This window comes from Patagioenas fasciata, chromosome 1 (assembly GCF_037038585.1).
Source record: "Patagioenas fasciata isolate bPatFas1 chromosome 1, bPatFas1.hap1, whole genome shotgun sequence".
Lineage (NCBI taxonomy): Eukaryota > Metazoa > Chordata > Aves > Columbiformes > Columbidae > Patagioenas > Patagioenas fasciata.
Genome location: NC_092520.1, coordinates 26,782,706 through 26,807,024, shown reverse-complemented (window position 1 = coordinate 26,807,024; position 24,319 = coordinate 26,782,706). Strand labels below are relative to the sequence as shown.

The following is a 24,319-nucleotide window of genomic DNA, read 5'->3' as shown; positions in this document are numbered from 1 at the left end:
GCTGAGAATGATGAAGTAGCGAAATTACATTTTCCCATTATTATTTCCAGACACTCTCTGGCAATGGTTTGTTGACTCTAATAAAGCTTCAGACAAAGCTGTCAGCAGAGGAAATGGCAGGAGGGGAGCAAGTAACAGCCTCCACAACAATACATGAATCTAAACTCCCAGTGATAGGTTGTGCGTTTTCAGATAAAATTTAATATGTGTGTGTTTCAGAATCTATCATAAAGCTGCTGTTGAATTCTAGAGGGATAAATGTATTCTATCAAGTCACGGTGCTTAAGACTTTGACAAACATAAACATATTACGAAGGATTAAAGAGTCAGAGGCCTTACCTGCTATAGTGTTGAGGAACATCAAGTATTCAAAGTTAGATATCTCCCGTCTCTGCCAGCGCTGAGTCATGTTGGAGGATTTGTAAAGCTGTCGGGGAGTGGCCAGAGAGATTCTCCTAGGAAATACATTTAAAGAATGATTTTTTAAGAGCCTCATTAAATGTTAAGACGTAGGGCAATGTTATTACTGTGATTAATTTCAGATTCTCTCAAAGGCTTTTTTATTTTCTTTAATGAACTCAAGTAGACACTATTACCCTTATTTGAGAAATTACTAAAATTAAGATCCATATTTTATTTTACCAGTACTACAGCACTGTAATAATTCAGAATATTTTATGTATTATTTTATTCTGAATCTGTTTAAAAGACTAGAAGTAAAGGAAACTGCAGACCTCCTGGTGCCTGTTTTGTCCAGCAGGAACAAAAGAGGAATACCATTTCCCTGTTTTAAAAGGATATATTGAGATAAGTTCATTAAGGGGAGTGATAGATTGAAGTGCCATATATTTCCAGCACATAGGTTGAAGATATTTATTCCACAATTTGTGCACCTCCTCCATTGTCAGCTACCCATTTTCCTTCCCTGTATCCCAGTAAGCCTTGAGATTTTTATTTTTAGCCTAGTTTCTGAAAAAAAAAAAAAGTTTTATTCAGTTGTCTGCTCACAGGTCCATCTGCCTGTCTCTCCATGATAACTTCTGAACTGCATTTCACTCAAATCTAGAAGAGGAGTAGAAGCTTCTAAGATACTGAATTTCTACACATTTCCTAAAACTTGCATCACTGGATAAGGGAAAAAGAACCAAACTACTGTGTCAAGGAAGACAAAAGCAGAAAACTTCAGCCCTTGTATATTCAATTTGACAATACTGCAATAAGCTAATACCATGCACCAAGTTCTAAATTACCGATAGTACATACTGCCCCTGGTTGGTAAAATATAGGATACTAGATTCAGTCTAGAGTAATGCATTAGAGGAAAAAGATCTGCAGCACCCAATGCTGCAGCTTTCAGTTGCACACTAAACACACTAAGTGTACTACTTCTAGACTCTGAATGTTGAGTATTTTCTTAAAATAAAGTCCTATACAAGGTATCAAACTGGGCAGTGATTACAAAAATGTAGATCATCTACTTCTATAGATACAGGTACGAACTTGTACACATTCACTAGACCCTATTTCTAGAGAAAGGATGAGTACTGGTATGTGACTCGAGTGTACAGCTGTCACAATCATGTCTGAATTGTCAATGTGTAGGTTGTCAATGTCTGCTATACTTAGACTTACAAATTGGGCATACAAGAATGACCATGCCAGTGCAGGTACACGTTCTTCCTTTTTTTTTCTTTTTTTTTTTTTTAATCTCTGTATTTAACCAAAATAGCAATACATAATGCCTTGCTAGCTTGGGTAGCTTATTTTATAGTAGACTCTAGGATGCCAGTGGTGGATACACTTTACTAGCACACAGGAGACATTACAAAAAATTTTAAGTTGTTTCTGTTATGCTTCTTCTGAACAATTTATCTAAAGAATTATCTGAATGTAATCATACTTTATATTGCATTTTATAGGATAACAATTACTTTTACATTGGAACTCTCAAAGATGTATTGTTTTCAGTAAACTATGACTAATGCTACACACAAATTAATAAATACAGAAAATAAAAATATAAAGAGATCATTAAATTTACAAAACATTTCTGACACAGATTTTCTGTTCCTCCCATGACAAAACAACATTTATGCGTCAGTACAGCTTAGTAGCTGCTTTTAGACATTACCCACAATCTCCCAGGGAGTCTCAAAAATCTATAAACTGTCAAGTGCTGGACTTTGCATTTGAATGCCTCCTTTGACTGAATGCTACACAAAATAAAAATATACTAAAAAATCTCCTCATTTACTCTATATCTAGGGTGTTTGAAAGATTCGCAGTTATTTCAACAGAGACTGGAAAAAATTATGCACAATAAATTGGTTCCACACCTGCTTGTTTCAGTTAACACAGGAAGACCCACTGTTTTGTGTTTTGCTAAATCCACCCAACTTTGATCACACCATTTCTCTTTCGATATGCCATCACCAATATGAAGGCGTACAAATGAATGTGCTTCCTTTGCTTCTAGAGAACTGTGAAATATCTACTCAAAATGGAAACTGCAGAAGACCCTCTGATGTATGAAGGGATGATCCAATTTTTCAAGTTTTATATCCTTTAAATATGTTTAGAAAACACTTCATGGCATTTTGTTGAGGGAAGGGATATCATATATCCAGTACGTGGAGCGAGACCCACCCCCTTTCATAATCACTTTTCATTTAGTTACCTACAATCCAGTCTCATACAAAGAACCTTTAATTATCTTGTGAAAACTGTAGCACCTGCATGATGTTTTGTGTTGTGTTGCTCCTGTTCAGAAAAAATTAAATAAAATAAAAATTTAAAAAGGCTTGAGAAAGTCATTGGCTTCTGACAAGAGATTCTTCAATATCCACTTTTGATCAAAGCTCTAAAAGGGGTTTTATGCTTTGATGACATCAAATCTCTGTTTTCCTACCCTTGTCTTTTCCCAAAATCCAATCTCTGCAACCAGTTGTACTGAGATCTGGAAATCCGTCACCAAGCTACTGATGTGGAGTAAGTGGCAACACTGAGATAACGTCAAAATAGTTTCTTAACTGGAGCTATTGTCTTACCTAATGAACTAACAGCACACAGAATTTCAGTAGAAGGTGCTAGCATCCAGTTAATGGTGAAGTATGATACTGTAACTGTATCTTTTCCAAATTCTTTGATCTCTGTTTGCTTACAAAATGGTCAGCTCATAGCTGGTTTCTAAGATGTGATGTTACCCTCAATAAAAAAGCATCATTAAATTACACCTGATGTGTTAGAATCCTAAATAGCGGTCTGTTGATAGTGCTGTAAAAATGTGGATATTATTCTATCTATGTAGAATCATATGGAGCTGCAGAAATAAGTTAAATAAAAGGCACAGTGCTTGTCTGCCCAGTTGTATCATATGTCAAGGCCATAAGGAAACTACAATCAATGCAATGTGTTTCAGGAACAGTGAAAATGCATTTATCAAAGACAGATGAATTTGATTACCAAATCAGACTGAACTCTTCAACATGTGACTAATTTTAAGGATGTCATTACTTCTTTGCAACATTAAGCACAGGCTCGAATGCTTTGTTGAACCAGGGCATAAGACAGGCTGTCAGGAAAGGTAGCAAAGAGGCAAACTGGAGACTTGCTCAGAACAGCAGGTCTCTAACACTCTTGAGAAGAGATACCAGTACGCCTGCTTCTAATCCTTTGTGCCATTAAATCATCAATACTGCTTTTTCTTTGTTTCCTTCCATCTTTGTTAATCACAGGATTTCTCCATGAGAACAGAAATACACTTAAACTCCATGTACTGCATTAAAAATAATTTATTCCTTCAGAATGTCTCCATCATGAACACAATTCATTATGTTAATTTAATCACCTTTAGATGAAATATTTATCAGACTACTATCAGAGAAAAAATATTACTTAGAAAAATAAAACTAAAGAACTTAAGCTAAACAACCAGAAAGATCTGCTTTTGTTAAAAAAATGTCAAGTACAGCACAATCTGGAAAACTGATCATAAAAAAGGCTAACAATTTACTCAGCATAGCAGCTCCTTTTGGTTGATCAGCGTAATGTTTCCTTATGTCAGTTATATAAATAAGCATAATTCTAAAAATTAGCATTCCAGAGCCAACATATTCATAGGAAGGGAAACTATATTCTAACATTAACAAAATAATAACTAGAGAGCAGTTATAGGGCCAGATTTTCCCTCAGTTATTCCACTGCAATTCTACAGGAGACAATAAGGAAAAACCATGATTACAGGGTCTTTATTGTGCATAAATCATACTATGATTACACAAAAATAAGGAAGAAAAACAACTTCACTACCACATGCCAGATTTATTCTGAAGGCTAACAAGCCCATTTTTGATTCAAATTGAACTCTAATCAAAAAGGTATGGAAATAACTGCATACACTATTGAAGCAGAAACTTTCCTGAATAATTATACATCAACAAACTTTTCAGACAATTATTCACTGAATAATGCACAAAGGATATGAATTTCAACACTAAAAAATGTCACTGTAGATTTGAAATTCTGATTGAGAAATTTGCATTTTGTTTGTTCTAGAACATGTGGCTATTTTTATTTCAGAAAAGAATACTATTACTTTCCATTTAGAGACAACAGTTCTTGTAATTTGAGTATTTGGAAGAGTAATGCAAATATTAACAAGATGCACCTTCCAAAGAAATGCCCCAGCCTTCCCTTGATCTCAGTGAAAACCTGAGAACTTTGGCACTTTGCCCAAGAACTTCAGCACATTAAGGAAATCAAGCCTTAGGCATCATGAGACTCTTGAGCTCATGAGAAGGAATGATGTTCAGCTGGGAACAAAATAGTTCTCCAGCCCTACAAATGCTTTGACACTTCAGAGAATTTCCACATTCTACACTGGGATAAAACAAGGACAATATGAAGTTTTAGTTTGTAGGAAATGACTTAAAGAAAGACAAAACCATATCCCAGACATTACACTGATGATCAAGTCATTGGTTTTTGGCCAAGTCAAGGCAAGCTGAGATGTGAACCCAAAGCAGTCTATTTTGCGCATTTCCTGCTGTTTCCTCACTTCCTTTTTATTTATATTTATCTACCCTTTTTTCATTTTGACTGGAAATTAACACTGAATCTAAATATTTTTCACAAAACTTCTGCTAATACAACCTCAAAAACAATTTAGGTCTGAAAAGACATTTCTAAACAAACAACAACAACAAAAATTGGAAGCACGAATTTCCCCCCCAACTCAGAGTATACCTGAAGATCATCTTACCCTTCATTGAAAGATGAATACTTTTATAGTATAGGATCTAACAATTCCCAGCCTTATTTCTGACCCTAGGCTGTTTGGATATTGATGTTGATGAGATGATAAAAACTCTGCTTGTCCATAGTATGTGAAAATCTCTAAAAACGAACCTTAGTTGGTCTCTTCCAAAATATATATCCTCTTTAATTTTGGAAACAGAAGAATAATAATGCATTATACTAATGTATGGAAGAAATTTGGAAATAGCAAAACAGCCACTACACCTATGAGCAATGAAGTACTCCCCCTCTACCCCCCAATTCATATAAAAAACAAGTGGGAAAATGTATAAAATTTAGTTTTTCATTCACCAAACACAAAACCTAGTCATATTTAGTTCCATGTCCTGAATAACAGCAAGGATGAACATTTGTCTATATATTTATAAAACCTGACCGAAAACCAGACTTTGAAGAGAAAAGGTGTAAGTTTTTGTTCCTGGTTCTTCACTAGAAAATGCTTATTTCCTGTAATGATTAAAACAAAAAAACCCCATGTAATTTACAATACCATATAGTAAGTAAAGGGTATTGTTTCTCAAACTAACCTTAAGAAAGAGAAAATCTAGAGTTTTATGACAGGAATAATGTTTTAGTGTTGACATGTTTTAAAACATCATCTGTATAAAATAAGAAACACAAAATATAGAAACTATTATAATTAAATTACCTGGCTTGTGGCAAACCATAGCTGGTTCCTACTCCAACACGTGGTAAGCTGTAGACAACTTTTTTCACCGTTGCTTGGTCAGGAAAATTAAACATAACAGAAGCTAAATGAAGAAGAGAGAATATGGACTAGTAAACCATCTGCATAAGCCTGTTTCTCCATCTGCATATATTTTTAAAAACGTTCTTTGGTTTTTGTTTGGGAAGAGAAGTCAGTTCCACTCTAATCCTCCTGGGGATTCAAGTTAGAATCGCAATTTTGTTCTCCTCCGGCATATTTCATATCTACGCATCATTCACTGATTAATGTTTTGGCACTAACTCTCTGCAGAAGACCTGAGTGTAGCATACTTCGGAGGAATCTCAGCTTACCATTAACTCAGATAACTTCTTATCAGGCTGGGAAGCTGTTTGGCAGTTGGCATGGCATTTGGTCTTCTAACTGGTACATTAAAACACACAGGACCAGAAACTGTTAATTCGCTCTCCAGTTGGAATCGGAGCTTCTCAGGGCAAAAGACTACAGACACACCTCACCAGTTGCCCAACTCTGATTCAGAGTAGCACATACAGAAAACTGAGTGGATCTGTTTATTGATCTGGTCTTTTAAAATTTAACTTAGTTTATAATTAGAAAAGGAAATTTCCTTTTAGATATTTCACTAAAATACTTACAGAAAATGGAGGAGAGGGGTGAGATCACAGAAAAAGTAAATTTCCTATCAATCATTTGAAGAATTCACCAATTGCAATGATCTTTTTTCATAAATGAATCTCACCATTGCACAAAAAGCAGTGAGATTGACTTCTGTGATTGATTTTAATATGAAATGCGATGAATATGTGCAAGAGTAATCATTACTGAACACAGACATAAGCATTTTATCAAAGGGAGCACAGAATTTAAATTCTAAGATTAATAAATAACACGCAAAATAATTACTAGCACACTTTTACGCAACAAGATAAACAAATACATACTTCTGTTTGCCATAAACACTTCCAAAGCTGTGTTCTGGAGAAGATAACGTCTTGAAAAAACAGCCCGAATCTCACTGAACATCCATTTTCCATGAAGGCCTTCTGTATAGGCAAGGACCTTTAAAGAAAGTCAAGGTGACAGGTTTTGGCAGGAGTTTTCATTAAAATATTGCATAAGAACACAGTGAATTTTATCCATCAATGATGTACAGTTAGTCATATCTCTTTAACACTTAAAAACTGTGAGTTAAAAGATTAACTTAAATGTTTCTAAAAAGCGCAATGGAGAATATCAGTAAGTTCAATAATCTGATACTCCTAAGATCCATTTCTCATGAGCCACAACAACTTATTTTCCTCAAAAAAACCCTGCAAACTCTGCAAGCCAGCACAAGGTTTTGGACACAGTTGCAATTAGGTTTAGCTGTATTTTCTTCCAACAGTGTGCATGACACAGCTGTCAGTTATGCATCAGCTAACAGATTTACTTCCGAGGCTACCTGGTGCAAGGTACAACCAAAATAAAGTAACTTGCTATTCATATCCATTTCAGGGTCATAATTCCACTAATAAATACAGAAATTAGCTAGAACAATATGTTGACATGATATTTTTTCTAAAATTAAGTACATTTAATATCCCTAACCATGAACAAAATTTAAAAAATAGTATTTTAGCATTCAAAATTAATGTGAAAATATTTTAAAATAAAATAGGTTAAAAATAGCATTACTTTCCAATTTGGCAGTTTCTCAATTGAAGGTCTAAGACTAGATATTAATACACAAATAATCTTTTTCACTCCTCTTTCACTGTTCTAGATGTACAGGAAAGCAGACAAAAAAGACACATTTTAATTAGGTATCAGCTTTATTAACTTCTCTCGTCTGTGAATCATCATTACAGCACTATCATGTGGTGTAGAACAACCCTTTCCCAATTCACTTCACCAGCTAGAAGGCTGCCTTCAGCTCATCACCTCTGCTGAGATGGGCTCTGCCCATAGCTGGGACCCCAGCACTTCATCCTATGAGGAGTCAGTGGTTTGGGATGGGGACCATCCCCTCCCTACACCCAAGTGCATTTCCCAGGCCCTGTAGACTCTGCCTTCAGCTTCACTAAAAGGAAATGCAAAATGAAGTTTTCAGACTGGAGAGACTCAATTTCTCTGTTCTCCATTAGGTACACAGATACCACTGGTACACCAGCTTGCAGTGCTTTACTCACTCAGTTGAGGTCTTTGCTTTCTGTAACCATGACCTCCCTCAACTTCTGAACAGGGAAATGTTAGGGAGACCATATGTTGCTGCTGTCAACGATCCTTCATGCTTGAGGTAATGGAAGTTGTATTCCTTCAGTTTTTTCATTGATGTAGCTTCAAGTTAGTAACATGTCTTCACGTAGGAAAATGCTAATTTGAGTTTAACACTTTGTGTTAAAAGAGCTCCATGGTTTTCTGTTAATTTGTTCTCCAAAACTGATTTCTCATAACCATGATGCATCTATTTTAGAGATTATGGTAACAACAGCAACAAAATGTGCTTCAGCACACTGAAAAGCACTGAAATGTTAGTTCTGGCCTTGACGGAAACTGAAGAGAGGAACACAGTGAGCCCCCTGTGCTGTTCACATGGGAAGAAGTTGCAGATGAGACAGCAACAGTGTGGCAGGTGGTACTGTTCAGTTCACCTCAGCCCTCCACACTACCCAAGCACAGCCTTGAAGAAGGAAAGCTGCTTGATTTCTTTGGAGGTATCCCAGACACACGCAGGAAACTATATGCTCCCTTCATTCAGTCATAGGCCAGCTGTGGAACTACTACCTCATATGCTGAATTATTGCAATGGTAAATTAACCTTTGTGTTAAAAATCTGCACCTCATTTTTACTTTGAACTCTGTGGACTACAGCTTCCAGATACAAGATCTCATGACACCTTTGTCTGCGAGATTAGAGAGTCTTCTAGTATCAGATAACTTTTCCTTCTGTCAGTAATTACAGACTGTGATCCAGTTACTGCTTGGCTTTCTCTTTGGTAAGCTAAATAAACAAAATTTTCCATCAGTCTTTCATTGAGATCAGATGCTAGGATACAGCTGGTATCATGTATGTGAAATTCTGTTGGTTAAGAACAAAGACTGTGAAGATACCAGCACCTCCTTCTTTGAATGTATGCTGCTGGTATCTGATACATATTTTTTGTAAATACACAGGTTCTTAAGCTATAGAGAGGAAATAGGGAGGAAAATATTCCTGTTTGAAAAGCTAAAAGATGAGAACAGGCTCCCAGAGAGAGGAGTTTGAAACGTATATAGCTGTAACCAGATCTACAGCAATCAGCAGATTTGCCAAATCATTAGTTCCTTGACAAAACACCATTCTTCAGGAATTCACTTTTTGTTTCAAAAATGTTTCTACTATTTTCTTCTAAACAAAAATATTTAATACCAACTACATTCCATGTATTAACATTCTGGATGATTCACAGTAATACATGTACGTCTTGAAATTTACCACAGCTTAGTTAATAGATCAACGCTAAAAGCACATTCTATGCTGGTTGTCTTTTTCTTCCTTCTCTTCTTACTCAGTATAAAATAATCATAACTTCATAAAGGTATATTCACCCTACTATGAAATGAATGACTTATGATGGCACTTCAGCAAACCAGTAGAAAGGGTAGGAAATAAGAGGAAAGGAAGGAGTCTATAATTCAATTACCATCCGCAATTACAATCTTCTTAACTGTCTATTAGTCCTACAAATATCAGATTATCATGTTGCTATCAAATCATCTCAATTATTTCAGTATTTCTTTTGTACTGTTTTCCTGTCCAAGTTACACTACCCATTTTTGTCATCCTACATAACATACATCTAGTACTACTTCCAAGCGATGCACTAAACCTTCTGTTATTAGGAATCTACTGTTATTAGGTATCTACGGCAGAAATCACTGACATTGTTGCAAGATTCTTTCTTGTTGCTATAAGAGCCAAAACAAAGTAATCTCTTTTTTTGTGAATTTGAATATTTAAAAGGTTTATACGTTTTATTTTTTTCTTCCAGGATGATTTTTAGCATTTCAGTTTCTTATATGACATGAATGAGGGCCTGGCTATTCTACATTTTTTTACAGACTGCATATATTTTATATTTTGTTATTCATAAAGGCATGGAAGTGACCACTTCATTCACCAAAACACATTGAAATTATGTTACCTAATTATGTGAAGCTAAAAATACCAGGTGCTCCATCCAATATTTTCTTGGGTTTTATATTTAAAGTCAGTGCTCTCTGTTTTGATAGCTTTATGAGGTTTTCTCCTAAATACAAGCACAAAGACTTTTTGTTCTAGGTGTGTCTTAATAGCTGAAACTTCATGACTAAGCACCAAATTCTAGACAGGTTCCAAATAAGTTGTTTTTAATAAAATAAAAAACAACCAGCCAAACAACCATGTCTATATTTGAAGTAAGCACACTTCTGATTTTTAATATCAGCTGAGATTATTTGGTATAAAGCTTATTTCTCCTTGTAAAACCTTTTCATTTACTCAGAAATATGGGTATGTTTTAAAGATAGTAATGGCCCAGAGGATAGACAAAGAATAAAAATTTGCTAGGGTGCATTGCAGTAAGATGAAGGTGTCACCCTAACAGTGAAAATGAGAAGTCCCTAAACCTCAGGGGTCCATAATATGAAACAACGTATATTGGTGACACTGACTTAGATTAGACTGCTAAAGCAGCACGGGATGTTCAGATGGAAAGCTCTATGGAAAAGAAACAAAACCCTTAGTGAAGTGCTTTCCTACTTGCCTCGAATATGAAGGTTCCATTATTATTTTTTTTTTTTTTTCTGATGTGATCAAGATCTCTTTTTTTTTTTTCAATTAAGAGCTGGAACATTTTTAATCATAAGCCTACTTCACTAATTATGCAATTATTGATAATGAATTAATTGTTAATTAACAGCCAGAATTTTGACGTATTAGATTAACCAGAAGACTAAAAATGTTAGTTTTCATTCTGCTAGCATCCCTAACAGATTATCTCCACAGGAGAAACACTTTAGTATTCAGGATTATTTTTTGCTGCTTTATACCATATTTTGGTATCTCACAACACCAGACACAGCACTGCAAAAGGATATTGCTTTTGCTTATTGTTTCTGGAGTTGAAATAATCATGAATTCAGGTGTTATAAAAAAATCAAGGAAAGCAGCCGGTTTAAGTCTTATCTATTCTCAGTCACTAACTTTATGGTAAGAATGGTCACTTCTCCAGCCTGTTGCAAAGAATTGTTGCTTATTGCTCTATGTTTTCCTTTTTTTAAAATAACTCTTTTTAATGATTCATCAATGCCTATGGATGTGAATTTAATCTACTGGTTTTAATGAGAAATCAAAATTTGTCTTTTTGAACAAGATTTCTGGTTCAGGGTATTTTAATTCTAACCTGATTCCTCAGTGAACATATCAATTGCTATTCATAACCTTTGCAAAATTTTGTTACATATATCCATTAACATGTAATATAGCTTTGTTGTTGGATTATGTGGCATTTCTTTAATTGGTTTGTTTGTTTTAATTATTATTTTCAGAGCACTTATTCCCTGATTTCCTTTATTATTCTTTACCTGTTGTACTAATAATGTCCAACAACAAGAGCAGTAAAGGACATCATTGCCTTGTACTAATGTGTAGTGGAATTGGCTCATTTTTTGCTGCATTTCCAGAATACGTTCCAAAGTTCCTATAGATTATTTTCTTCAAAGTCTGAAAAGGATCCCCAAAGTCATGCTTTCTGAATAAGATAGCCACTTCTTGAAATTAAACACATTTTCTTTTCCTTTATCAATGACCAGAAGAGATTCCAATAATACCATAATTTTGGTAGTGAAGGTATTTTTTCATTTTATAAAGAGAGCTTTATCCAGTACTTAAGAGGAGCTCTGGCATGTCCTCAGTTTAAACATCAAAATCCCATCTATCTGTTAGATGGATCTGTCACTTGGCAATACGGGATATTTTCTTAGTCAGGTGGTACTTATTTAATTTTCCTTTTCCTTTGGACATGCAAGGAACTTCTAAGAATTTATCATTCCCCCACTTGTAAGTTTACCCCTCCTACTTCTTTAACTTTAATATTTTACATTCAAAACGTTCACTCTGCATTTGAACAGATTTGTCTTGACTGAGTAAGGTCTAGTGGAATGCTGTTGCATCCTGATAGCCCAACCCAAAGCAACCCTTCATCTCTTAATTTGATTCAAAGGTTTAGAGACACATGCTTAAAAGTACTGTATTATATATTCATAATCTGCCCCTCCAGCAGTTCAATAACTCTAATATTTTTTCCAGGCTCTCTATTTTATAGTGTTGTAAGAGTTCTGAATTATGTCCAGTGCTGTAGTTTTCACCAAACTCAGCATACAACACTGGCAATTACAGCTACAACTATTTTATTTATGCACTGGCTATACATACTGTACCTTGTCTTTTTTTTTTTTTTTTTAACTAACCTTGCAAAGTTGTGTTTCTTCCAATACAAAATAAACCCTTGTCATCCCCATTTATAGTGGTCCTTTAGTTTGAATAGGATTTTTGTTTGCATTTTGGGCTTCATTCACCATCACCAACTGTTGGAAAACAGATTACCTGCAATTGCCAGCTATGAGTCTATCTTACGCACCTCAACCTTGAACAAAAGGCAGGAAGAAGAAATCTGGATTCATTTAAGTTACACTTCAGTCCCTACACCTACATTATGAAAAGGAACAAAAGCAAAATAGCCTTGGTGTCCCAGGTTTCCAGGTCAGGATCTTGCATATGGTTTCTCATGACAGATTTTTCTGTGAATGCAGTTGCCAAGGAGAAAAGAGAAGCTCTCTGAAGCTCCCTTGTCCATCTTTGTCAAATGAATATTTAATATTTCCTGAGGTTGAGAAAGTGTTTTTTTACAAGGAAATTCAATTGTGAACTAAACACTACCGTCCTGAAAAATAACTAAACACAATTGAGATGGCCATGTACATCCAAAAGGTTCTGCTTTGATCTTTTGTCTCCCTACTGTCTGGTGGAAACTATATCTCCCTCTTTCTATATAAAGTGAGCTAAGCGGTCCATAATGACAAAGTTGGGATTTAAATTTGCAGTCACCACTTTTTTTTTTTTTTTTTTTTTTTATATGAATAGGCAGAAAACTAAAAAAAATGTCAAGGAAGGGAAAAAATAATCATTGTGGGAAAAACTACTACCCTTTATAGTTAAATTTGAAACAGCAAGCAATAGTATGCTTCAGTCACAAAGCAGTAGTTGATTTCATATTAACCATTTCATAACAGCCTGTTAACCATAAAATTAATGGAATTTATCTGGTACATTCCCTATATCATTGTCTTATGGAATGCTTCTAAATTTGCAACCTCAATACTTAAGATGCCTGCAAATAAAACATGGAGTACTTCACGAAAAAAAAAAAATCACAGTGAATACATTTTTCGTGAGAGAGCTGTCTAGAGCCAGCTACAGAAGTTTGCTTATGCACCTGACTCAGGTACACAATAGATATTCATAACATAGCTTAGCATGATTGTGTGCTTTCAGAGGTAACAAACACATAGAAATGATTACTGAAAATCCTTCTCTCCTGTCAGGGATTTAGATTTCCCTTCTACAAGTGTTTGCTACCATCACCATTTGCTTCAAAGAAAATGTGAAATTCTGAATGCAGGTCTTCCTAGGTTAAAAAAATGACCCCTGTGCACATACAGCAAACTTTCTTCTCCAGAGTCATCTAACACGGAGCTCACTACAAGTACGCGGCAGACTGCATGACTGCTTCATGTGTTCGAAATACAGACTGAAATGCAGACATTAATGGCATGGAACCAGACTCTTAGAGTTTATGAAAAACCATATTGAGCAAGCATTATATAAGTGAAAAACGTTTGATGAAGTACTGAATAGGATCAACTTTCAGATTTAGTAGAAAAATATGCACACACTGTAACAAGGGATATATCATGTCAAGATATGCAAATATATGACAAAGACATTTATTAAGAAATTTTAAAATCAGGTAAGTTCAAATAATAAAGTACTCTGTATTTTACTTTTCTGAAATGATGAAACTGAGAATGTAAATAGAGAGGAAGGACAATTCAAGCTAATTTGATATCCTAGTGTTTCATTGTCTTCCTACTACTTTCTCTTTTTTTATATATATATATATGTTTAAGACATTTTAAGAACATACTTTCTACCTCAATTCCCATGGTCACATAGTAAACACTTCTACAGTCTCACCAAAATACCATGTTATCAAGTTTTTCTTTGCACACTTTGGTCTAGTAAAACGTTCTCTATTTCTCTTTACATTAAGGTCTCCTTTCCCCTTCCTTATAACATTTTTCTGTGTAAAACGTTTTTTATTTGTAAGCCTTAAAAGCTTTCCTCCAAGTAGCTCTTGTGATACAAGCTCTGCAGGATGAGCTGAGTATTATGTGCCATTATAATTTCTCCATTCACATCAGTTTCAAAAATATTTTTTAGAACTTTTTCTTTAAATAAATATTGGCACCCCTCCTTCATTTTTCTCCTCCTCTTCGGGGATCTAAAAAATGCAGATATTATTTTTGTGGTTTTGGGCTTTACTTCCTTGCCAAATTTTCTCAGCTTATACTTCCAATGTTTTTTTAAGCTTTCAAGAGGCCCCTTTTCTTGAAGCATGAGGTTCTGTTCACTCTAACCTTTTCTAAATTTGATTTCTCTGGTCAGCATAATGCTTCAGTATCCATTAAAACAATGCCCACTCAGCTGACAGTAACTGATGCTCTTTTTCCCACATTCATTTTCTGTCATCTGAAAGACTATTAGAAGTTGGCCCCTTTTCAGGGCATTTTCTTCTTTTCATTGGTAAAATCTTTTTGCATGTTATGATTTTGTGTTTGAAGACAGTAATGGAAAGGAACAAACCAAACCAAACCAAACATTCATTTTATGAGCATTATACATCTGTGTACGTTTTCATGGTTTCCTTCCTATGCAACATGCAAACAGATTGTCAATTTAGGCAATATCTCAAATGCCGGCAATGGACTGAAATTCTTGGGAAGAACAGAATCAGAAAGAGTAGCAGATTTAGACACTACCACCTTAGAAAAGGTAGGCAGAGGCCTTTTATAGGCTCTACGTAAAAAAAACAGATTACAACAATTACTGTTTTAAGCAGAAGTTTCAGTTGATTTAAGGATTCTAAAAGCAAGAATAGAGCTGTCTGAGCTGGCTGGAGCAATAGTGTATGCGGAGAAGCAGAAGATAAATATATTCTAGTGCTATAGAAAGCCATATCAGAGCACAACCTAACTCAAAAAAACAGAGGTTAAAAAAAAATATTAGGGCAAAATCCAAATTAGAGAAGCTCATTTAGTTCTACTTAGCAACAGGTTTTGATTTTGCATTGACTTTGGCAACAAGAGGATGTCAGACTCAAATCTGGTGAGAAATCTTAACAGGACTGCTGTTTCCATTCTCACTCTGCATCTCGTGCTTAGTGTTTAATCCAGACAAGTGGGTGGTGATCTCAGTACTTACACTCAAACTGCTGTGAATAATTCTGCCCCAGCATCACACTGAGTGAAATGCGATATTTTTTTTTTTCAATTAGAACTGCATAAGTCATATTTTCAGTTGAGTGGACAAGCCAAAAGACATATAAAACAGATATGAGCTGAGAAAAACATAGAAGGCTTTTTTTTTTCAGGATTAAAAATGCAGAGTTTGTTTTTCTATCAACTGGTTAATTCTGGACCTCCTTAGCAAAAGTAAAACAATGGAAAGAAAGGACTTGTAATATTCCCAAATCAAGGGAGAACACCGTGTTGATAAATGCTTGTAACTTGAAACCAAAACTGGACATTTATTCATTAAATAGGTATTTGACCAAAAAAAAAAAAAAAAAAAAAAAAAAAGCAGTTTTGGTAAATTTCAAATATTAGTGGATTTAGCAAAATTTGTAAGAGTTTTAGCTGAAAAAAAGAGTTGTGGGAGTAGATTCAAACACCAGCATGAAAACAAACGTTGTCTTTTGCCTAATGGTTGGGACAGGTACTCAGAGTCTCAAAGATTTGTGAAACCAAGTGACACCCTTCCCCAACAGTGTTGTCTGTTCCACCTCCATGCTGTGCTCTCCTTGAGCAGCTCACAGTTGGGTGGATGAATGCTCCTTGCTGCTCCAGGATGGACAGTGCATGAGTGAGCTGCCTTGGGTGCGTGCTGCCCCAAGGAAAGGCAGAGGTTTGGGGCGGTGGCACGTCGCTCCTGGCAAGCTCCTACACACATACGCCTGATTGAGCGGTACAAGCAGAAAGATCCCTGCTGTATTTCTGCAGGGACTGAAAAGCAGGCACTGCTCACTGGTCATCCTTTGCCAACATACAAAGAAACCTGCTTGCTCCCTTCAAACATAGGAAAGAAGGGAAACAAGACTCCCCAGTTTACATGTGGGTATGCTGACCATCCAGCTATTGGAAATTACTAGAGGAAACTCATGTTCTTCTACAGCCTACAACTGCATCTTCTGGTGCATACTTCATCCTCATGTGTAATAGTTTTGCCCTTGGACTGAGTATAAGTTACTTAATCAAGTTTTAGGACTCACCAAACGCAAAAACCATAGGAATAGTTTGAAGAATAAAAGTTGTATGATATCCACAAGCATGTGATGTGTCCTTTCCCAAGAATAAAGACATCATAAAATCCTCAGGCTCTTGTTTGTTTTTTTTTTCTTTCAGAACTTGTAGACCGATGTATTTATTCAAAAGCGCAATACAATAAAAAATGTCAAAAGACTCAAACATACCATGATGCATTACAATAACTGAAGGCACTATAATTGGTCTTAAGAAAAGTGTAAAAAATGAGTTTTGTTAAACATTATCCATTTCCTACCAAATGACAGGTAGAAAGACAGGTTTATGTCCCTCTTTTTATAGATGTGATCTCAATGTCACACATAAGAGCATGAAAGTATCTTGGATTCTAACAATTTCATGTTTGATTTATTCAGTGCATAAAGCATATGATTTAAGATCTATAAAAGTAATAAGAAGACAACATATTTTCTACTACGGAGCTTAATTTTTTAAAGTTTCTATTCCTAATAAATCTTCCTATATAAGACTGATCATAAACCAGTAATCACTGAATCATGGAATCACAGAATGTTAGCGATTGGAAGGGACCTCAAAAGATCATCCAGTCCAATCCCCCTGCTGGAGCAGGAACACCTACATGAGGTTACACAGGAAGGTGTCCAGGTGGGTTTGAATGTCTCCAGAGAAGGAGACTCCACAACCTCCCTGGGCAGCCTGTTTCAGTACTCTGGCATCCTCACTGTGAAGAAGTTTCTTATCATATTTAAGTGGAACCTCCTGTGTTCCAGTTTAAACCCATTGCCCCTTGTCCTACTATTGGTTATCATGGAGAAGAGCCTGGCTCCATCCTTGTGACACTCACCCTTTACATATTTATAAACATTAATGAGGTCACCCCTCAGTCTTGAACTGAGGGGCCCAGAACTGGACACAATATTGCAGGTGTGGTCTCACCAGGGCAGAGTAGAGGGGAAGCAGGACCTCTCTCGATCTACTAACCACCCCCCTTCTAATACACCCCAGGATGCCATTGACCTTCCTGGCCACAAGGGCACAGTGCTGGCTCATGGTCATCCTGCTGTCCACCAGGACCCTCAGGTCCCTTTCCCCTATGCTGCTCTCTAATAGGTCATTCCCCAACTTATACTGGAACCTGGGGTTGTTCTTGCCCAGATGCAGGACTCTACACTTGTCCTTGTTATATTTCATTAATTTTTTCCCTGTCCAACTCTCCAGCCTGTTGAGGTCTTGCTGGATATAATACTTTGTTGTTAACTTCATATGCAAATCTATTTCATTAATTCTGACATTTGGGAATATTATTGGAGTAATTTCTACATCTGAAATTTCAGCAATAAATTTAAAATTTACAATTTACTTTTCTAAGCATAAAGAAATATATGTATTTATAAAGTGATAGATAGCATACATATACAACATCCACACCATCCCCAAACTTTCTGCATAACATTTTTTAACAGACAACGATAATCCTCAGGAAACTCAAAATTCTATAGCTGTCATAGGCCCAGCTGTGACTGGAAGTGTTGGGTCTGGAGCACTAGTGACAGCTGAAAGTCAGTTTGCTTGGTGTCAGAGTTCAGAGCTGATTCAGGGTTACTCTACGTTATGTCTACTTCTAACAACCTCAAACAGCAAATTATACTGTGTGCGGATTTTGGTGAACGTACTTGAAAACATCTTCCTAATATATTGCCATACCAACCGATTCTTTATTAACTCATTTAAGATAAGCTTAGTGTGAGTTTCTTTTGCACTGGAGAAGACAAGGAATTATAACACTAGGAAAAACATAATCCACAGTTCCAATACCAACCAAAATTCTAATATACCTTTTATCATCATATATGAAACACCATCTCATGCTACTAAATTTGTGCAAGAAAAGCATAGTAATGTTTCTTTTGAGCATTTTAATTTGGATTGCTTGCAAACTGCCTGCTGTAACTAAATAATCATTAAATTAGTTTACATTTAATTACTCTTATTTTGGTTTAATATTACAGAAAAGTACCTATGCATTCTATGCTTGCTTTAAGGAACACCTTTTTTAATCAGATACAGTAACTAAACACTGAAAAATAAATCTGTACAAAATATAAAAAATTCAGAAATCCACATATATCAAATGTAAATGGCATATAGAAACTCCATAAATTATTTATTTTAATAACTGGAGCCACATATACACAATGTATATTCTATGTGTACTTTCATATAATTAACTATCAGTTTGTTTAATTCGACCAATGTGAAGGTTAAAACGACAGCTAAGTAAAACTTTTGGTGGGGTCTAACCCTCTACAGAAAATTCTCATGGAAACTGGGAGGAATACTAAGAGTCTACTCAGCTGTCTACCAAAAATGGATCCTGGAGCACGCATATAGCCTTCTGATGTCTGCAATATCTGTGGGAAAGAAATACTATAGGAGATTCGATATACGGTTCCCTCCTCTTTGGATTTCTAGGCAACTGGAATGCAAACCTGCCATGTCATAAGTTTGGGCCTATTCACAGGCTTTCCTGCGGTGAACTCTGGGTTCCCAGTATCTGGTATGAAATTACTGCAATACCTGTCTGCGTGCAGAGACACTTCGTGTGAATGTGCCTCTGTTTTTGTCCACTAAGAGCTGTTCCACCACAGAAGGTATTTGGATTTTATTACTATGAAAAAGCGTGACAATCCCAATTTGAGATGGTTCCCTTATATAGCCTCAATTAATTTATTTTTAATATTTATTTAATTAATAAAATTATTAATTCAATAACATTTACCTCAAGATTTACAAAAAGATTTGGTATTTCCACTTTCGTTTTAATAGACTAGAACAATCAACTATTCAAATGCTCCTATGAATCTAAATTCTTACCTTTCTTTTATGTGGGTAACAGACTAATTGCTCCAGTAGACAATAAACCCTATTAACTTGTACAGACAGATTACTGCCTGTACTGTTATTGGTTCAATTTCTACTGCCATTAAGTTGGGATTTGATCCATATCACATTCCTTCTAAAGACTACAAGTAGCCCATGTAATAGTCTGTCTCTGATACATTCAATTTTGTAAGATGCATCTTCTCTTTGCAGCTGAGCATCCCAACTCCTACTATTTGGAGTAGAAGCTGAGAGTACTGAGCATCCAGAAAGATGCAAATTCGTTTTTCTTTCATTGAAAGCCAAGAAGGTCAGACATAGAAAATTTTTTAAAAAAAAGGAAAATTAAAAGCAAGGAAAATGAATCATGTTAAAATGTGTCTTAGCTCTCTAACATACAATGCTGTCCAGCATATATCAAAATATTGGAAAATACACAGTGATATTCAGTCTTGCTTTATTATTATGAAGTTCTTTCACTTTAGAAATTTTTTGTATGTATACACATTTGTGAGAGAAAAATAAAATGGTATAAAAAGATAATATATTTTAATTAAATGAAGCAATCATAAGAGGTTTTAATTCAACAGTTCAAAAGTTTACAGTCACCTTCTGATCTCCTCACTGTGTGAAAATAGAGATAAGACTACTAATTGTTATTGTACTTGTTATGTGACTTTTTTTGGTTATTATGCACAAAACAAACCAAACAGCCAAATAGTCAGTGGGCACAGAGCTAGAGAAATAACCTATATTTGTCAGTAAAAGAGTCTACAAAGAAATATTTGCTCTTCTTCATTTACATTAAAGAAAATTTATGATGAAACCAAGCTAAAATAAGTCCCCACCCATATTTTTAGCACAAGGATGGGTTACTTTTTGAGCAGTCTGAGGAGAGAAAATCCAACACATCATTTGACTGTTGCAAACTAATCCTCACTCTGCTTCTATTTTTTCTATGAACTGCAATGCAAGGTCCAATAGACAGCCTCAGATGCATCTGAAGTCCAGTACATGCTTTTCAAACTTAATCAAGGGAATATAGAAATGTATATAAAAAGATGAAAGTGTCTTTGCCTTTATACACATCGGGGAAAAAAAAAAAAAAAAAAAGAAGGAGTAAAAAGCTGGGGAAAAAAAAAAACCTGAGATGTTTCATAGGGGAAGGTTAAGTCTGATGCTAATGCTTATTTAAAACGGTGACAGTCTGGAGTAGTGAAGCCTTGCTGGGCTGCTTTAATTTCTCCCTGGAATAGCTCTCTCCCAACCTTCGGCAGCACATCAAAGTCTCTGGAGCTCAATTAAAATTGGATTATATTGAAATGCTCTATCTATGGAACTGTGTGCTCACTAACACTTTTCTTTCAGTAATACTCCAGATGACAGTTGCCCATCCCAATTTAAACAGTTGTCATAGAGACCATGAACTAAAGCAGCAGTAACTAACAATACAAAGGAAAGGTAAGTGGTAGGATTTCTGTGAATGAAGGGCTTGGTTTCCAGCCACAGTGTTCACACTGCAAGCAGCTAAATGCAGAAAACATAAAGGGCTGTAATGCTCTCCATAGTCCTAAGCAAAGGGGCAAAGTAAGTGAAATACTAAACACCTCCCTTTTTTTTCCCCCCTACCTAGAGAACTGTTTTACACACCAGCATGTTGTAGCTACCTAAAATATCTGGAATCAAGTGACACTCCCTAAGAAAAACAGCAGGCAACCCTGGAGTCAAACTACAGTCACCAATTCGTAAATTAAAGGAGTCAATAGATGCTTTATTATTGTGATATTAAAAATAAGGTATTAAGTGCTTTTTTCTTTTCAAAAGTATTTTATAAGAGATTGTTTAATTACACACAACATTCAAATCCTTTGTCTTTAACATAAAAATCTAAAGCAAAGATCTGATATACATCTGTAAGAATCTCAGAGTTTGAACCCATTTAGTTAACATTGTGAAATCCAATGTGCCTAATGCTTTCAAATGGTTTTATTACTGGTTTAAAATGCTTCATAATTTATAATCATGTAGATTTTTTGATATACTGCATCAAAGCCTGACAACGCCACCGGAAAACTGGCAGCTTCCAAAAAAACGCTAAATAACATAAACAGCTTACATTTCTGGCAGGACCAGACAGCAATGTATTTAACAGCATAGATTACCAGTAATGATACTATTTTCTCACGTAGATGGCATGTTTCTGGCACTATAAAACTCTTAACCTTTCTTGTAATTGGCTTATTGAGAGTCCCAAGGTTGTTTTTTGTGCCATCGGGCTGATCACCATGGAAATGAACACTTATTGCTGCTTCACTGTAGAGCTCTATTTTTCTTCCAAGCCCTCCACCAGCATCCTCCCCGCTCTCCCGGGACGGCGGTGTTAGGATTTTGAAGCAGCAACAAGGCAGAGTGCAAAGAGTGCGGGCCAAAGGGGAAGAAAACAAAAATGTGTCAGAAAATCTAAAAACTGCACAGATCAGAATTTGTCAAAACAAGGCCTTGGTTTAAACCAACAAGAAGGGCCCCTACAGCTTGGGCCTTGACAAAACATGGCCTTTTTTTTTTTCTACTGGATTATTTTTATTTTTTTTTTTTTTTTAGTTTTAGCCCAGCTGTAGAAAACACCATCTAATGAACCTGTCTGGTGCTGCTGTCCCCATCCTGTCAGGCATGTCAGGAGATGACAAGCACTGGGGACAGGCCGCCGCCAGTCACAGACAGGCCTGCCAGCTGGAGAGTTCAGCCCCAATCTAATCACACCACCAGAAAATAACTTTCACGCTTGCAGCCTGACAGGATGGGCTCGAGGAAAAGGAGAAAAAAAAAAAAAAAGAAAAGAAAGGAAAAAATGAAACATTGCTTTTTGTTTCAATTACACACCCTTTTTAGGAAAAAAAAAAAAAACAACACAAAAAAAAACATAAACATTTTTAAAAGCTACTAACACTTCATGCTGGTTTCCATTAGTGGAACAGTTTCTGTCTTTCCTTTAACAAAAAGACCAATAGAAACATTAATGCTAGCAGTTACAGAAGCGAAAATGAGACAGTATTTGCGGTACCTGAATATGCTTTCTTCTGCACTTTCTGCTATGTATATACACACTTTGCCTACATATATATATAGATTAAAAAAATCTGCACCCATTGGCAGAGTTAAACTTACAAAATGTGTGTATAATGGTATGTGGTTTTATTATTTCGTAGATGCTGGTTTTGTTGCATATTATCTCTCCATAGCCATCACTCTAGGGTGTATTATCATTTGGGCAAGAACTGTCAAAATACTAATAGTGGGTCAGTTTGTGCTCCTGAAATGGAAATGAATATTCATAACAAAGAATAACAATTTTTTAAAAAAGTATTAGAGCCCACGGCCTCAACATAGGTGGTTCTTTCCTATTTACACATAGATTATGAGTAAACAAAAAGGAAAATAATGAGTATATATCTTGAAAGGGGCAATACTGAAAAGGCAGATGTATACTGCAAGGCATCCTGTCTTTCCCATTCAAAAACTACCAACACAGATCTCTGCTCCATAAATTTAATGATCAAAAATCACTAACATAGATCTCTGCTACAGAAACCTAATAATCAGTAAATCCAGAGAAAGAAAAGCTGAAAGTTAAAAAATCAATCAATCCATAAATAAATTTTTACTAAGTAGTTCCCCCAACCAGCATTAAAATGAAATATTAGGTCTAGACTCAAAAAAATTACTTAACAACACACATTAAACTAAACTGAAAGTGCAGAGGGTTAACGTACTGTATCCTATCTACACCTAAATGCAAATCAAAGCATATTTGTCTTCCAATGTATATATGTATATCTTAGTAAAGAATTTGCATGATTTGGAAGGTTACTGGGATGGAAAATGACTAGTTCATGTAGTACTTAGTAATTATTTTAGGAAGAAATTATCAATGAGCCCAGGTCCATCTAATCTCTATAAAATAACAAAAAAATGAAGATTTGTTATTGCATCCTGCCATTCATTCACTCTCTGCTGACATTATAGATGTCAGAAAGTCTGTTTAAAAGCTTGCTATCTCTATTCATCTTTGTTTCTGGCATGAAATAGAGACTATAATAATCTTGTCAAGCCCACATTTAGACACTAATTCATGACCCTCTGCTACAATTTAGAGAAAATTCATACATAACTCTTTTAAAGCAAACTATGACCCCGGACAGAAGGGTAATATCTAGATTCAGCTGCCAAATATACACTGACTAGAGCCACCCACCCTGATGTTTCTGTATGGATGAGATGGTCGGAACAAGCAAGACTAATTTTTTTTTTTTAACTCGAAGACTAAACGAATTTTTTCTTTCTCCATTTTGAGATATTAGGTACTCGATCAAGCATCATCTTACTTTCCTGGGTAGAGAAGGAATTTTCTCTTTCACAATTTAAATACTATGGGTAGAGCTGTGAAAAAAGAAAAAAGAAGTTGAGACTGGATGGAGCACCCACTGCCGATGCCCATGAGAAGTGGTGACCTTCCAGCAAAGCCTAAAACTCGCTGTCAGTGACCCATCCTGCAGAACTCATGCAGGAGGACACATAGTTGAGCTGATCATTCGTCAAAAGCTATCTGTAGATTTGAGAGGACAAACTCTAACAGAAGTGGGCTACTGCATACGTACAAATGGAAACATCTTCTGTGAGCAGTCTAGATATTAATATAAGCGCATTTCTGCAAGGAACCTAGATACAAACATAAATATACTTCAACCTACAATCCCCTAACCATCTTTGAAATCTGAAAAATGGGACAGTAGAAGCAAGTACTGTCACAAAACCTGT

The 24,319-nt window shown here is 35.6% G+C and overlaps 1 protein-coding gene across 14 annotated transcripts in view; it reads right to left on the bottom strand.

Annotated features, from left to right (window-relative positions):
- Positions 1–24,319, bottom strand: part of NBEA (neurobeachin) — a 480,010-nt gene that overhangs the window by 96,243 nt on the left and 359,448 nt on the right. For all 14 annotated transcript variants that reach the window (XM_071804835.1, XM_071804807.1, XM_071804804.1 and 11 more), the window contains 3 exons: positions 6,946–7,063; positions 5,966–6,068; positions 340–455 (listed from right to left, as the gene is read on the bottom strand). In XM_071804835.1, the coding sequence (XP_071660936.1) occupies positions 340–455; positions 5,966–6,068; positions 6,946–7,063 (337 nt within the window). The remainder of the gene's footprint in view (positions 1–339; positions 456–5,965; positions 6,069–6,945; positions 7,064–24,319) is intronic.